Below are 16,945 nucleotides of genomic sequence, written 5' to 3' on the forward strand. Positions count from 1 at the left end.
TACACTGCAGTGCTGTGCAGCGCCCACAAGGCACATGCATAACTGATGCTGATGAGCACAGACACAGTGATGGCCACTGTGGAGTGACAGCTCTGCTACCTACCAGAGCAGCTTGTCACAGGGGCCTTTCTCAAACTGCACTGCTCAAGTTAGGCAACAAGACTAATTCTGGAAAGAGCAGTGATTTTCTGGAGATGTTTCCCAGGCTCCCTTCTCTTTTCTTTCCTTGATGACATTTTGTGTAGCTACTAATACTACTCAGATAAATGCACAACTCACTAAACTTTTGATTTAGCCTATTTTTTGTCTTTTCTTCATGCACTTTCTGTAATCACTTGCTGTCAAAAATAATGCTTGTTCATTCTGCTGATTAATATGTGCTCTTAGAAATAAGCCCTTGCATAAAAGAGAAAGACCAGGAAATAACTGATGGAAATATTCAGTAAGAAAGCTCTGCAGTAACTGGTAAGCAGGAGGCATTCCTCACCCAACAGTGGCAAAGTATCAAAAGGGACAGTGGAGCAGCCTGGAAGTTGCCCACTTCCCAGTATGTGTTCCTCAGGTACTGCATGGGCCAGCAGGAGGGCTGGGTTTCTGCAGTCAGGTGAGATTTCCAGTGACAATTAGGTGGGTAGGAATTTGAGTGGAGTGGACTACTCTGGATATCCTCAGACTTAGTCACAGACTTAGTTGGCAGTATTTGCTCTCTAAATGCCTCTGTTACTGATCCCGAAGGTTCTACACCCTGTAAGTCCCTGCAAAAAAGGAGTGCTGCACCCCTTTCATCACCGTTTCTTGTGAGAGTCTCTTTTTTATTAAGCCTTGGGTCTCTGAAGTCATTCCCTCTGATTTTTTTAGGTTTAATGCTATTCTGTGGAGCCCATGTAATGTATTGAGAGAATTCCAGATGACTTTCAGTGGGAGTTTGTCAGGCCTATTAATAAATGAAGCTCTGATTCTTTCTTCATTAGTTCTTTATCTTCAGATCATAATATTAAAAAGCTAGGGGGAACAAAAGATAATCTTTTAGTTGCTCTTTTTCAGTTAGCTTTCACACTGACAGGTTAGGCAGCAGTGAAAATATAAACTGCTTTCACTTGTCCCATCTGTTCTCATTCAGCCTGTCTCTGTACCCTATGTGAGGTATGTGGTGCAAGTTCTTTGTTTGCAAGACAAAGAAATAAATGAGTGTTGCTCATCTGATGTTACATGAAGCTAATGAAATATTGATCACGTGCTTCACCACATTCACAGCAAATAAAAGGAAATACTTATGTCGTCTGTGGTCTGTCACACAACTTTTCTGAAGGTGCTATCCCTCAGCAACACTGAGGTATTGCTGCAACTTTTAGGAAGGCAAACAGAATGTGAACATTAAATGGAAAGCAAAATTATTAAGGCAGAGACTGGAGAGTTGTGTGCATTCTGAGCCTGATGGAGAAACATCTGGATTTCCAAGCTGCCTGTTGAGTTCTGTGCTGCTTACTGTAAAGAAGGGTAATCTGCACAAAGAATGTTTAAGAGCATGAAACCCCTGTTCCAAAGCAGTGTGAGGCTACTGAAATCCCTAGGGTCATGCAGGGGGAATTCCTGTACAGGAAATCAATTGGTTCAGTAGAATAAACCTCGTTTCTGTTCCCTTGCTTGGCCTTTCTCAGTTGTGGTTAAATGAGGAAAGCAGATGACAGCCATCTGGTAATCTTGCTGTTGACAGGCCCGGCTGGGAGTCCTGGCTTGTCCTCTTACCAGTGTGTCCTGCAGGGACAAGCTGAGTATTTGTGAAGAGAAAAGGAATGTTCCACAGTTGAGAAAAGATAGAGCAAGATCGCTGTTCTACCACTGAGTGCTACTGGGAGAGGATCTGCAGCAGTCAGTCTGTTTGCTCATCTCCCCCATGCTCTTGACTCAGACCAACAAATTACCCACTATGAAAGAGAATTTTTTCAGAAATTAATCAAATCCAATAGGAAAGACTTCCCAGGTACAACTTGCAATTGATGGTTCAGACCAAAAATCTGACAATTACACAAAAACCTTTGGTTTGATATGGGAGACCTGGCACAGGGGAGACTAATGCTTCATACTGCTGCTCTGTATCTACCTTAGCTGGTCCCAATACTTCTGTGATCTTTGCTCCTGTGGGTAGAGGATTCTGAGCCACACCACAACCAAATCACGTTTAAAACTCTGAATGTCTAAATCAGAAATCTTTTCCACAGCAGGTAGTGGGCAAATGCTAATGTTGCCAGTGTGCTCAATTTCTGGCATAGAAGTAGGCAGGCTACTAAGGTTTTCCTGTTCATGATAATAGACATTTATTTTTTTCAATCAGACCTTAATTCCTATAATAATAGCAAAAACAGAGCTTCATGCTTAATATGTTCTTTCAAGCTAAGAGTTGCTACTGCATACTGATACCTATCGCCTGGGTCTCAGCTCTCTGAACAAGTTTTGGGTTAATGCACTGATTAATCCAGACATTAGATAAATAGAGTTTATTAGAATTTAATATTCAGTTATAAATGAAACGTGCTACTTATTTTTCATTGTCCATACACATATGCTTTGTTACACATTTATCCATAACACCAGAAGAAGTACTGAGCTGTGGTTACCCAAGATACTGTTTCCATTGGTACAAACACAACTTTATTACTCACATAGCTCTTCCTAACTTTCTGAAGCCACTTATTTCCATTCAAAGTATTTCAAAGTCTGTTAGTCATGCCTAACTTTTCCATTAACCTCTTCCCATCACCTCTAATAAATTACTATTCAGGCTCCTACAAATAAGGTATTTTCATGTCTGTCATAATGATTTCAGATATGCAGTTGCCCTTTAGGATATGCTCCATTTCGTCTCTGTCATGTCTCTAACGCCATAATTTGGTACTGCATCAGGGAAAGCTGCATTAAATTTTCTAGGCAATACCTAAAGCAGCATGAGTGGCCCTGTCTTTTTCCATGAGAGAAATACAATTGCTGGACAAATGTGTGATGTATTTCTCTGTGAACAAGTGACAGTTCTGAGTAAACAGACCCTCCAAAGTTTCTATCAGTTAACTGATGTCATCATACAGTTTCTGGGGACACTACATGGAGCCCTTGCTTTGTCAGTTTAACAAATTGCCGAGTCACTGAACAGTATCAAAGTCAGCTATGCAAGTTTTACTTTACTCAGTGCATAAGACAAAACAGAATCCATCACAACAGTTGGGAATAAAGCACATACAAACACCAGTGCTTTTTCCTTCAGCTTTGCTACCATGTAACGTGCCTTGGGTGCAGGAGACATGAGAGCGTCTACCATTGCATCTACAACCTCATTGCCATTTGTGCTTCCTTTGCTAAGAATGTTGTTGAAAAAGTCTGCCCGCTCCTGAACGTACTCCTTATTGTAAACTGCCTTTTCCTCTTCACTGAGTTCATTCCAGATCTCTTCGGCGCTGACTGGTGGCTGAATTTTTGTAGATCGTGCATAATTTCCTGGCTGAATAATACAGACCTAAAAGCGAGATGTGATACTTATCAAAGTGCAGTCAGTCATTCTGAATTCAGTTAAATACCATATGCAGTAAAACAGATACAAAGCTCTTTGTGAACAGATTTCTTCCAGAAAATGCAGCTTTGTGGAAATTTCAACCTTGAAAACTTTACTGAAATCAAGCGTATTCCCATGAAACAGTAGCCATTGCAGAGGTGCTTTATGCTGACTTCCTCACTTCACTCTGATTGTTATGTGTTCATGCCTTCACAGAATGCAATACTGCATCCTTGCTTTGTATAGAATGCTTAGTGGTGTTAATGTTTTGAGGCAAAGTTATGAGGCAAATAATTTTGGTATAACTTTGATGTCTCCAAAGTGGAATGCTTGCAATTTTTCTCTCAGTGGCAAATCTTACAGTTGGTGATTTTTTGTCCATTTGTAACAGAAGGAAATGAGCAATTCCTGGGGAAAGAAACACCATTTTCCCCTAGTAGGGAATAATAAAAAGCAATGGGTACGTCGATACAACTTCAGAAAAGGCCGGAGGTGCTACTGCAAAGGTCTCACTGAATTAGCAAATTTCCAGATTTCTGTGCACACCAATTTAAATTCAAAGTGTACAAACTTTTTGCCGCTCAGCCTGTTTACTTTGCATGCATTATTCTGCTGTTCTGCTGACTTCTGGGGAATTTCAGAGCAAGCTTAGCGCTTCCAATGGAAGCTTTTCCTGGAATACCTCAGCTAGCAGCTGGCTTGTTAAAACTGTCTGTAGATGTGCAGCAGTCAAAACTCCATGGCATTTAACTGACCTGATTTCTAAAGACTGTTAACACAACGTGAAGAAAAATGGTGCTGAGCCATATGAAAGACTTGAGGATCTGACAAACATTCTTTGGAAATCCGTGTTAATTTGTAACCCTAATGCCCCCAATCTGCCATCCAGCTCATCTGCCAGGGGCTACCACTGGTGCAGCAGCACTGCCACGTGCCAGCCTCTCAGCCTGCACAGCCACCAGTGCTCTGCAGCCTGCTGCTGGGGCTGTAGCAACCAGCAGGAAGGGGTGCAGGTAGCCTCCCTACTGCCCCAAGTCAGACTGCGTATCTGGGAATGTCTCATGCTGCCTTTGGTAGGTTTGCTGCAGGGCATCTTTCAGAACCCTTGCTTTAGATTCTTCAAAATTGCTTACTATTAGCCATTAAATTACTGTTACTATTAAAGTAATGTCAGTAGTAACATTCACACATATATTTTAAAGAAAGGGTGTTCAAAAATTCATGTTTTGCAGCTATATGAAGTTGGTTAGGAGATATTAAACTTTTTCTTTTTTCTTTTTTTTTTTTTCTTCCCTCATTTTCTTTAGCCTTCTTTCTAAGTGGCAGACACACACTTTGTTTCCTGAAGGTAGCCAGCTCGCCTGGACAGAGTTCAACGGGACAGAGCCGTGGTGCCATCTGTTCCTTGCCACCTCTGGGAGAGGTTACCTCCTGAAAGCAAAAAGGGAGTAGCAGAGCAGGGGAGAGGAGCAGTGAGAAGAGGAGGCTTATCTTCTGCAGGCTCCCTGCAGGGTAGATTCTGAGGCAAAGGCCAACCAGCACCATGCATACACTGAGAAGCAGAGACATAATTCTCATAGATACTCTGGAAGTGTTTGTCAGCCTGATCTACTGTACTGTGTGCTGAGGTTATTCCAGGGGTGGGGGAACAGTAAAAATCCTAGAACCACTACAGCAGTTAACCTGTTAAACTAAGCTCTTCCATCCATTTCAGATTATCCTCGGCTAATCAGTTCAAATCCTCATCATGCTGTGTGGCATTAGGATGTGTGAAATCACTTGCATTTTATATTTATCCAAGAGGGGCAGCTGACAGAAGCATAGCTGTAATTTCTTCTAACATGAGCTTATGAACAGCGCTCCAAGTCTGTGTATGTAAAAGAGTACACCAACATAAATTCTCTAGAGAATACTTTCAGTGTTTCAGAAGAGTATTTCAGCAGTAGAGTGACTCCAAGGAAAAAGCTCTGTGAAACTACTCCACGATCTAAACTTCAGGTCTGACCATCAGTGTTGCTTAGGTATAACACTAAGAGCACTCTTACAGCTTCTCTTAGGTCAAGGGAATAAAAAAATATTCTGCATGAATATTGCCTTGTGTAGAGTAGCTATTCCCAGATATTGGGAGGAGCTTTTAAGCACTGATGTGAGAGAAGAGAGAGAAGAGCTCTTTTGGTAGGTGATAAGCCTTCATTTTTGATGCACAGCACTCAGACCTGGACTCTTTGCTCTTGCAGGTAAACGTGTGAAAGTTTCCATTGCTTTGCACTGTTAAAAGTTATTGTGAAAAGCATGGCACTGTTCAGGCAAGCCTGTCTCAGAAAGTTTTTTCACTATAGAGGATGTAAAGAAAGGGTGCAAGTTGCAGCACTGTCACAGAGATGGCTTGCTACCCCAGATCTTCTAAGGGCTGCAACCACCACCCAGCTCTGCTGCCTGCTGTTATTTCTAGCCCACTGAGTAGCCACAGAGGAGCCACCTCTCTCCAGGGAGAAGCTGTATCCATGGCTTCAGGGGAGCAGCTTTTATTGCCATCCCCTTTGTACGGATGTATGCAGCTTGCTTTGCATAAGATTAGACAGTATTTACCATTTGCCTGTTCTGGTTGCCTTGGCCACCCCCACCGTTGTCCTGTACTCTTTGTAGAAGCTACTTACTTCCATTCCTCTAAATGATGCATTTCAGCTCTGGAGGAAGTTTCAGGAGTGAATTTTCTCTCTTTCTCATACAAAAAACAGTGTTTGAAATAGCAGGAAGTTTCACAGAGCAGCTATTCATTACATCACTTACCTGAACACCAAACTTCTTCATTTCCAGTCTTAGAGCATCACAGAATTTTTCAATAGCTGCCTTGGTCATAGAATAAATGCCATTTCCCAGAGTAAAATAGGCAATGATGCTGGACATGAAAACAATGCGTCCTGAAAAGAAAGCAGAGCAAATAACAAAACTTGTCACTCTTGATCTTTAAAATAGAATTGATTGCCCAGGCCTTCTGAATTGCAAGTCAGGTAGTATTTAGCACGATGTTGTTTTACAGCGCAACATGTAAAAGCTGTGCTGTGTAAATGTGCAGCCCCAGCAAAACTGTGCACTCAGCTTTGTAAAGCAGGTACCATCATGCAAGCAGCTTCCTTCCATCTAGTGACACACTCTGGACCAGACAGGGGATGACAGATTCCCAATGTGCTGCTTATTCTGTTTGAGACAATTGACTCAGGTAACAGAAGATGAAAAAAGATGGAAGCAAAGCATTCCCTTAAGATCTTTAGCCTGAAAAATAGTAATAAAAGACTATGCTAGTAATAGGAAAAGGACTGCAGAGGAGTGAAGTGAATGATTTTCTTTTTGGTGACTACGTGACTACTAATATCACTTATGGCTATGCGACTACTAATACCATTTATTCTGTGCTAATGATATCTCTGCACTGAGTTCTAGCTTAAAACTGTGCATATAAACCCATAATCAGATTGTACAGGGACAAGCTTTACCAGAGAAAGGTGACTTGACAAAAGTCTTACACAGTGCAGTCTTACACAGCTGTGCTGTGATTTCCACAATCTGTGCTGCCTTTTTTTCCTTTTGTAACTCTCACCGAGTGCAGGCAGGTATGCATTAAATGCACAGAGTTCTGACTTGAGGCTTTGGGCTGTGGTCTCATTCCATTGTTTATTTGTCAGCTTCCACCAGTCAGTCACACCATATAGTAACAAATGTGTGTATGTAGTACATGTATGTGTAAACATATATTCATATCAGAGGTGAGAGAGATAATGTCCTCATAACTAGCAATTTAGAAAACATTCCATCCCTATTGCTGCCACAGATGCAGAGAACACCTGGGCACCAGATCACACCAAGTGGTACAGGCTTTTGGGCTATCAAAAGGGTATCATGGGAATGCAGTGAAATCTGTCGTTCTGGATTACGTTCCCTGCTTTCCTACGCAGTCAGTGTCTGGGTTAAGTCTCATATCCAGTCATGGCAGAATGACTACCAGCTTGCTGATCAAGGTGCTACGTCAGCTGGCCTCGCCATTGGGAAAAGTTATGTTGTTCCTCTCAGAATTAGATGCTCAGTACTTGTCTGAAGTGAAATACCCTCCTTTACGGTACTAATAATATTGAAGCTCTTCTTGGACAGGTTGCTTATCCTGAAATGGCAGTAAAGCTCTTTCACTGGGACACAGGTTCTGTGTAAGCGACTGTAGGATAACCTTTCCCTCCTTGGCCCACCAACTAAGCAATTTGGAGCATGCACCCAGAATGGGGGACACACTGTTTAAATTCTCTCTTTGCCTGAGGTAACTGAAACCCAGTTTTCCCAAGAGTTACCATGGAGCTTTAGAGCATCATAGAGTTCTAGCAGTACGCAGGACATCAGAGAAAGAAATCAATGTCTCCTTGTGTAATGGCAATGTAACACATTTGCTGTTTCTCACTGTATATGCAATAACACATTCTCTTACAAAAACTTCCAGCTTGCAGTATTTAAAGGTTGCTTTTTTGTTCCATCACAATATCAGCCAAAGGCAGCCAAGCAGGAAGAAGCAAAGTAGGAAAAAAGAGGATGCTATTATCTTACCAGCATTTTGTATAACAGTGATATCTGGGGATTCCATACAAGAGCTAGCCCTACCATGCTTGATGCTATACACACACAGTAGAGGGAATCCTTGCCTTAAAGAGCTTACAATTGAAACAGACAAGCTCAGCAAAGCGAGGAGAAAGGAAAAGAGTGTCTTTGTTTCCCAAATGCAGATGGAGAAGGAACAAACTGCAGAGCAATTGAGACATTCTGCAATGCTGTAGAGAGCTATTTAAGCCATTTCTCATCAGAAGCAAGGGCAAAGTGCATGCATGTGGAGGTTCATGCTACAGCATTTATCCCATTTGATACCATGCATCTCTGTATGGCACTGTTTTACATATGTGGGGTTTATCTGCCCAGAATCATAGAGAGGATCTTGTCAGGCCTGAAACTGGAAGCTGGATGTCTCTAGTTCTCCCCTGTATGATCACTCTTCCTCTCCTAAATGCCACACAGTAAAACAGTAAAGCTTGCATAAAAGAAGTTTAAGCGGGAGTTTACTGGATCTTTGTCTAATGATTGTCAGTGCTTACAAAATGGTGCCTGGGCTCCATAACCTACTGTAAGCATTTTTTTCACTCTGTTTTCAGCCAAATACTGAGATAATCCATTGTTTGTAAATAGTTTTGTTTTGTTGGTTTTTTTGTTGTTGTTGTTTTTATTTTTTTTTCCTTGTCTATTGCAAAGACAGAATCGTCAAGGGTTCTTTTCCTCTTGGGATTTCACCATCCTCTTAGGATCATTCAGGCCACACAGAAGGAAGCTGTCATTTCAGTTCAGTGAAAGACAATTAAGGCTTCTTTTATAGGTGCTACATCACCTGATTATAGTAATCTAATTATTCTACGACTTCAAATAACAGTGGATTAGCATTACCCTTGTATTTCCTTAGCAGAGGAAGAAATGCCAGGGTTGTCCTGATGCTCCCAAGAAGATTCACATCCGCAAACTTCTCATATTTCTCCATTGACAGCCACCCCGTCTCACCGAATGTTGAAATTCCTGCATTGTTCACAAGCCCCCAAAAACCTAAAGGAGAGAAATACCTTAGCAAGCATCTTTTGCTGAAAAAAAAACACTCTATGGCAACCAAACAACACTAGTGAGCTGGGCCCTTGATAACAGCTTTTCAGTTGCATTATCTTTTTGTCTTTCGCTTATAAATGTGGGAATGTTTTGTTTAATGAAGGGAGGTAATTCTGCCCACTATCTGGACAATGTAAGTCTCAGTGCTATTTAATAATCACTCACTTTATAGTCTTCTTAAGTTATTTATGAATAACACGATCTGGGAGACTACTTATTACTGCCAATGCAGTGTTTCATGATATTTTAATTACTTGAATCCCACTGTGAGCAATGAGCAGCTTTGTGAAAATTACATTAAGCAGTCTAAAGGCTAAGGGGTAATATTTTCAAAGAGCCTGACTAATTTAGGAGCCTATGTGTTTTTCAGGATTTTGAGCATCAGTTCCTTCTGAAATCAGACACAGCTGGGCACACAGGCACAGCACTGGGTAAAATCCGTGGCTATGGTGTTTTCTGGATTTCTTACCCTTGGCCAGCTATATTCCCTCCTAACAATGGGACTCACTGTAGAAGCCCAGCCCCCTAAAATGCAATATGATTTCAGCATTTACAAGCAGATCTTTACAGGCAGCAGAGCTTGTTCTGACATAACTACACCAAGCCCTTTAGCCCAAAGCCACAGAACATTTCATGCAAGCATTGTGCAGCGCTCAGAACCTTGGTTGTTGGACATGCTTTTTGCTGAAGTGTGGCAGTGCTCGCAGATTAGAGCTGACATGCTGACTAAATGCTGATGAAACCATGCTGACTTGTTGTAGCCTACAGAGCACTTGTCTACAGATGTATGGTAAAGCAGTAAGTGAAAGCATTGCTGTTTCTGTTCTCAGACCCTAACTTAGAGTATCTCAAGGGTGACCAAGGGTGTAAATAACAAGTACTCAGGGTGGACTGAGAAATAACTAAGTTTGCAGCTTGTTTCTGCTGGCCTTTCTAGTTTTGCTGATGTATTTTTAAGAGATGTTATACATGTCTGTTTGAGGTAAATCACTGTATTCTGATGCCTTCTGCATGATCTCCAGGTGTAGGTTTCTGTCAAGGTAGGGGGTAGCAGTGCTTCTTCTATCCCGTGTACAGAGAGGGGATGTGTGATGCCTCCTGTACTCATGCTGGAAAAGATGGGACCTTTGATTACCCTGATGGAAGTGCTGCAGAAACCCTTTTGTTCTTTTCTTTGTGAACTTCCCCAACAAAGCTACTGTGATGGTTTCATTGTATCTCTGTCCTTCCACTGCTCCAGGAACTGCTAATATAGGACTTCATTCACAGAAGAAGTTAAAGCTGAAACAGACAATTTTTAGAATTACTTTGGAAAGCAGAGCTCTGTGAGCATTTCTAATACATATATTCTGTTGTGCTACATAATGCAACTTGGTGCTTAAAGAAACAAAGTTCTTTCAGTCAATGTCTCATTTGCAGAGCAAAGCACTCAAAATCAGTAATTTACCACATAGAACTTAAATAATTCTGTCCTCCAAAGTGAATAGACCATCATGTAGAGGTCCATAACACAGCAGGCCTTGACATTGGACCTCTCTCATGACCATAGATACAGACTGTCTTCTGTCATACTCAATGTGCCTGTCCTTTGCATTGTCCCAGATGCTGGTAGAACAAAGGAGAAGAAATGGACCAAAAAATTAGCCCCTCAAATTTAGCATCCCACATATCCTTCTTTTCCTTGCTGCTGCTCTGTTGTCCCAGATCTTTCCATTATTCTGTGGCTTGACTTCCCTTTCTTAAATGGAATTAACCCCATGGGACTGGCTTCCTTGTGGAATGTTTCGCTGGATTAGAGTCCTCTAAGAGCTAACTGTCAACATTTGTATACTTGCATGCGATCTGATCTGCAGATGGACTGAGTAGCTGCATACTCCATCTGGTTAGGCTGCAGGTCTCTCTAATCAAGTTTATTTTTAAAGAAACACAAGCCAAACTGAAGTCTGACATCACTGCCAAAGCTGTTCCTTGATCTTTTCTAATTGAAACAAAAATGTCATTTTTGCTTTTGCCACTGCATCCAGCACAGCACAGCAAGAACACTTGCTCCATCCACGTACCCCAGAATTCACGAGGTCTTCAGAAATACGGCCGTTGGACTTGAAGCGATTCATTTTCTTTGTCTAAATTATGAAATACAGAATTTAATTTGCAAAGTAAAGGTTTTCTCTTCAGCTGTTTGCCAGCTTTTCCTCCTGCACTTCAGGTGGTTTGTGGTAAGGCTAGCCCATGTGTGCAAACATGCAGAGTTTCTAGAATAAGAGCTCCTTCTTGCTTTTCAGTGGCCAGATCAAAGTCAAGGGAAAAAAAAATTGCTTGAGTTAAACTGAAACAGACTCTTTTGAGGAAAAGATTAAGTAGAATATAAAAAAAAGACTGCTCAGAGTCAGCTCAAAGTATTTTATTTGCCCTCAAGTGAAACATACTGTTGCTCAGCAGAACATTCTGACATCTCCAAATGGGAGAATTTCTGAAGCATTCTACAAATCTTCTTGCCACTTCTTTTGGTTGAATCAATTTGCCAAATGCTACCCAAATAATGAGCAGTTTGTTATAGCCACATACCACTTTCTTTCAAAACAATGACTACCTCATGAAAAACAATAGCTTTGCAATCAGGTTGCTGGAATCAACTTCCATCTTCCTTTCCTGAAACACGTGAGGTAAGAATTAATGCAATAAGCCTGCATGCAAAATACTTTGTACATTTGTTTAGACAAATGCAGCTCAGGTAACCTGAGAAATACAGTCTTAGGAGAGAAGTCTCCAAGAACCCTCCAGTGACACCAATGGCTGGGCTCCTCTCGCCTGTTCCTGGGTGCCTGATTCTGTATAGGGTTTCCCAAGTACAGCATGTCACATGCAGATAACAAATCTGCTGGATCCTACAGACGGAAGGGATCCCCAGTAGCAGTTTTCAGCACAGAATCAGACATGATTACAAAACTAGGGTCTAGCCAGATGCGGAGTACTTCCCGTGCTCAACAACAGGATTCCTGGGGAAAATCCAGGGGCTGTCTGCAATACAGAAACACAGTGGCCATAAGAAGCTCTGGGAAGATCTGTTGAAAGATTTCTGATCAGAATGTCAATGGCACGGTCCTTGGTAGAACTCGATGCGAATCTCTGATATCCAGAGCCGGTCAGTTCACTGCTTCCTTGAAGGACAGGGCACAAATGAGATTAAACAAAACAGCTGAAGGAGAGACATCACATTGCCTCAGAGTCCATGCACAGACATGTCAAAAAAAAAGCAGCTGATGATTTGATCTGAAGGAAAAATTGCTCAGACTGTTATAACAGAACTCAGTTCGGGGCACAGTTTAGGAAGAGGAGTGTGAGACTATACTACAGCAGGCAGGAGAGAAATAAACTGGCAAGCAGAAAGAGATCTTCGCTGATCTCTGCTTTAAGAAAATGCATTCTGAGGAGAAAGATTAAAAGAGATAGCAGAGGATGTAAAGAATCACTTTAGGAAACCTAACTTAAGATTAGTGAGGCTTTCAGGAGGACACTGGCTCTCAAATAACGTCCCAGATAATTACTGATCAAAGCATGTTGGCCAAAAATACGTATCTATAGTCTGTATTTAGACCCAAAAGATACCTGATATTCTTTCCAGAAACTCTTCTTGAAGTTTTCTTCCTGTTCAAGTCAATCAAGCTATGTGTTCACAAAACACACTTTTCTGTCTGTGTTTACATGTCTATGAAAGTACCCACACAGAGAAGATACCTAAATTCAACCAAATTTTCAAAACTCAAATGTGTGTTTTTGATTTCACTGATCTTTGGAGTTTCTTATTTAAACTGGGACTCTGCAAAAATGGCAGGCTCTTTCCTGAAGGATCCCAATAATAAAGGAAACCAGCCAAATGGACTAGAGTGTGATGCCAGCTTCCCACTGAAAAATGCACAGAGGGAGCAAACCAGTCTGCTTGAGGGAAATGTAGGGTGTCCATCGTAACAGGTCAACTGAGAGTCTTGAGTTTCAGATTCATACCTTCTAGAGTCACCATCCATTCTTCCAAATGTCATGCTGTGGTTGTCTTCATTGTGAGAATAAATATTTATATCATACTTGTGTATGATGTCTGGGCTAAACTATGGTACCATGGGCATACTGCAAGGACTCTACAAACAGGAAATCTTAGTTTGTGGAGGATAGTGTATGATAACCTAGTAGTGAGAGGTAGTACCAAAATGAATATCCTTCTCTTCCACAATGCCATCTACTCAGAACAGGAAAGGATGAGAAATCAGGTTTTGAATAGAAGAAAATTAAAAAAAAAAATACTGGTGTTTCTGTAGGTTAGCAAACCATCAAACTGTTTAACTGCTTTCTCACTGTTTTGGTACATCTTCTAAAGTTTTAGTTGGAAATGGATTGCATTAAACCTAGAGGTAGATGAAGTTATTCCTTTCTGAGCATTTTTGAATGATACAGGAGTATTTTAGTGATCAAAACATAGATCCTAGCATGCCAATGTGACATATTTAAAATCTTTTTTGCTTGAACAGGACTGACTGTAGTAAAGAAAAGAGAGGGAACAGTCCCTAAACAAATCCTAGTGACTCTGGGGACAAAGGCTTCTCTCTCAGTTTCTACAGGGATTCTTTGAGTAGAATTACCCCAGGCTGGGGAAGGCAGAGGCAGCAGAGTTCAGCAGGATTTACAAGCTAGAAGGTATACAGAGCACTTCCAGTAACTGTTCTAAAGGTGAATGCTTTCATAGCTTTTAAAATAAGCTAATCTAGGTTTCACTGTTGTTGTAAATCACACTGATTTACCTTCAGCACCACTCACTACATTTCTGCATCTGTTGGTACAGTTTGTGCAAAAACAAAAAGCAGGTTTTTTTTGCTGACAGATGCCTATTTAAGACAGTCTACTGGACTCACCATCTACTCTTTGTTCTCCCTCCTGCAAATACTTGACACATACTTGATTTTCAGCATGGTTAGTCTCATGCTGCAGGCCCCTAGATGCTCCACGATCCACTAGGGAAAACTCACTGAGCAGTTTTTTCTCCAGTGGGACATTAAGGCACACCCTTTGCTGCTCACCCTTTGGGAACTGCTGGGCAGCAGGTGAAGTGTTCACAGCAGCACATTTTTCTCTCTTTCTAGGTAATTTCAGAACATAAATGAAATGGTTCAGAGTTCTCTTTACAGTGCAAAAAAAAAAAAACAATCCACATTAAAAACAATCTTTGGCCAAATGTAAATAATTTATTTATCAAATAAAATGGTTCACTTAAGAGTTAACCTTCAGCTGAACTGTTACACTGAAACTACTCTTATAAACTACCAAAGGAAATATATTTATTTTTAGAGGTGCCAAGAAGGAACGCTCCTTCTGAAATATTTTGCACAAGACTCTATAAGTAGTGTGTCCTCATAGTTTCATTACATTGGAGATAAAAATATTTTATAATTGTATTTTATAAATTATGAAGACAACTTGTGGCATTTGCTCCATTAACACAAGGTATTAAAACAGCTCCTTTGCTCCTTCTTGTTTAATAAATGTAGGAAGATTACTTGATAATTGGGAGTTTTCCCAAATAGCATGTTTTATCTGCTCCTATGAAATTACATTTTCTTTTTTGCCTTTGCAACACAACCCTCATGCTGCTGCAGCCCAAAAGCAACAGAAAAATGTCATGAATTCTGTGCTTTGTGTATACATGCCCAGTGCTGCATTTTGGGTCTAAGGGCCCGACTGAAAAGCCCTCTCTGCATACGCAGCGCACAGTATCTGCATTTCAACACCAACTGTGCTCAAGTGTCCCCTTCCGCAAGAAGTGGTGAGATCTGCCTCGATCTGAAGGCATGTCCACATGCCTACAAGCAGCAGGGGTAACCAGTAAGTTCATGCTGAGCTGCGGACTCAAGACTCTGCATGCTTGCATGAACACAACCGCTGCATGAACCACCAGAATTACAGGATAAATTAACTTATCTGTAACCCAGAGTTTCAGGTGACCCAGTCCTTGTGCCCCATCTGGCCTGTAAGAGCTTTTGTGGGTCATCTGTGATGTGCCTGCAGCTTGGGAAAGAGCCTGAGAGAGGAAGGCTCTGCCTCTTAATCAGATAAGGTCAAGATCAACCATAAATACATGGACTTAATGAACAGCACTGAGGCTTTTTCTTACTTCCCATTTCATCCCCTTCCCAAAGTGCTAATGAATGAGGCAGACAAAGGTCTCGTATGTGAAGCTACTTCTGCATGCTTTACTCTCTGCTATGAGCAAGAACTGTCGGTCTGTAATTGAGGGAATCGTTTGAGCTGAGGATGTGTGTGCTGAGCCACGTGCATCCCTCAGCAGTACACTGGCTTCTTCTGCCTGGCAGCCCTAACTATGAAAAAATGTAAATGTGGCCCTTCTGCTCTGACCCTCACAGCTTTTGAGGTGATGAACTGGGCTTTATGCTGCCTACAGTTACTGTGCCATTTAGACTCTGTCCATTTTCTCTCGAGCATGTTCCCTGTAGGGTGTACGGTTGCCAGATTTCCTTCTAAATGACCCTTCTGTGAACTAGCTTATCAAACCCCAACTTGCACTGAGAGGCGACAAGCACAGCAGCTGCCTTCTGCATTTCTTTATTCCCTCTCTCACAAAACATGCTTAGAAATCTCTCCCTTCCTTGCTGCCTCCTGTGCATGCCCGCGTTTTGTTCCCAGCTCTGTCTGCAGACACCTGCAGAGGGTTTCCAGGCGCAGCCCCGCCGCAGGCGGTGTCCTCAGCTGCCGCACAAGGGGCGCGCACCCACCTCTCACCCACATGTGCGTGCTTCGGTATCGTCTGGGGCTACGGCCTCCAGCTCGTGTGCCGCTTAACAAGGGGCACTGTTTTTTTAACGCAAACCGTTGTTATTACCGCTAGTAGTAACTGCATTTAGCACCGCTCATAGCCGCGCTCCCTAGCAGCGAGAAGCGGCAGCTGCAGCGCTCGGGCTGCCGCGCCGGCACCATCCGAGCCCCACAGCCGCTCGATGCCCTCCGGCCTGCCGCCCCTCCCGCCGCCCGATGGAGGCCGCCCGCCGGCCACGGAGCGGGGCTCCCGCCGCGCCCCCGCTCACCTCGCTCGGGCAGGTGGCTGAGCACCAGCTCCTTGGCGGCCAGCACGTCGCGTCCGCGGGTGACATCGAGCCGCAGGACGCGCATCCGCCCGGCGTCCGCCGCCGCCTCCCGCTGCAGCCGCCGCGCCCCCTCGCCGCCGGGGCAGAGGCAACCGGCGAACACGGTGAAGCCGAGGCGGTGCAGGCGCAGCGCCAGCAAGTGCCCGAACCCGCTGTCGCAGCCGGTGATGAGCACGGCCCGGCCGGCCGGTTCCAGCGCGGCCGCCTCCCGCCGCCAACGGCGCGCCAGCAGCAGCAGCGGCGGCAGCGGCAGCAGCAGCAGCAGCAGGAGAGGGGCCGCGGCCCACATGCCGCCCCGCCGCCGCGCCGTGCGGACCCGCGGAGCTGGAGGGCGGTGGCCGGCCCCCGCTACCCCTCCCCGGTGGCCACAGGCACCGCCCCTGCCGACCCGCGGCCCGGGGAAGCCCGGCGCTTGGCGGTGCGACCTGCTGAGCTGCGCGCCCGCCACCCGCCGCGGGAGGACGGCAAAATCCCCACCCCTGGCTTCCTGCTTGCTTTAAGGTAGCGCATTGCCCGAGTCAGAAGCGAGTTGGATTGTGGCGAGTGGTAACCTGGCTTGTCTCAGAAATAGTGCAGCCAG

The 16,945-nt window shown here is 43.4% G+C and overlaps 2 protein-coding genes across 2 annotated transcripts in view; one reads left to right on the plus strand and one right to left on the minus strand.

Annotated features, from left to right (window-relative positions):
* The window catches only part of PAK5 (p21 (RAC1) activated kinase 5), a gene marked incomplete at its 3' end in the record, with an annotated part of 162,944 nt that overhangs the window by 1,217 nt on the left and 144,782 nt on the right, over positions 1–16,945 (plus strand). The window lies entirely within an intron of this gene.
* Positions 3,158–16,654, minus strand: LOC306958968 (D-beta-hydroxybutyrate dehydrogenase, mitochondrial-like; the record flags this gene model as incomplete). The annotated part of the gene is made up of 4 exons (XM_079550604.1): positions 3,158–3,505; positions 6,332–6,462; positions 9,011–9,163; positions 16,306–16,654. 4 exons carry the CDS (start codon positions 16,652–16,654, stop codon positions 3,158–3,160), a joined length of 981 nt encoding a protein of 326 aa, XP_079406730.1.

The sequence above is a fragment of the Tetrao urogallus genome (genome assembly GCF_951394365.1).
Source record: "Tetrao urogallus genome assembly, chromosome: 2".
Lineage (NCBI taxonomy): Eukaryota > Metazoa > Chordata > Aves > Galliformes > Phasianidae > Tetrao > Tetrao urogallus.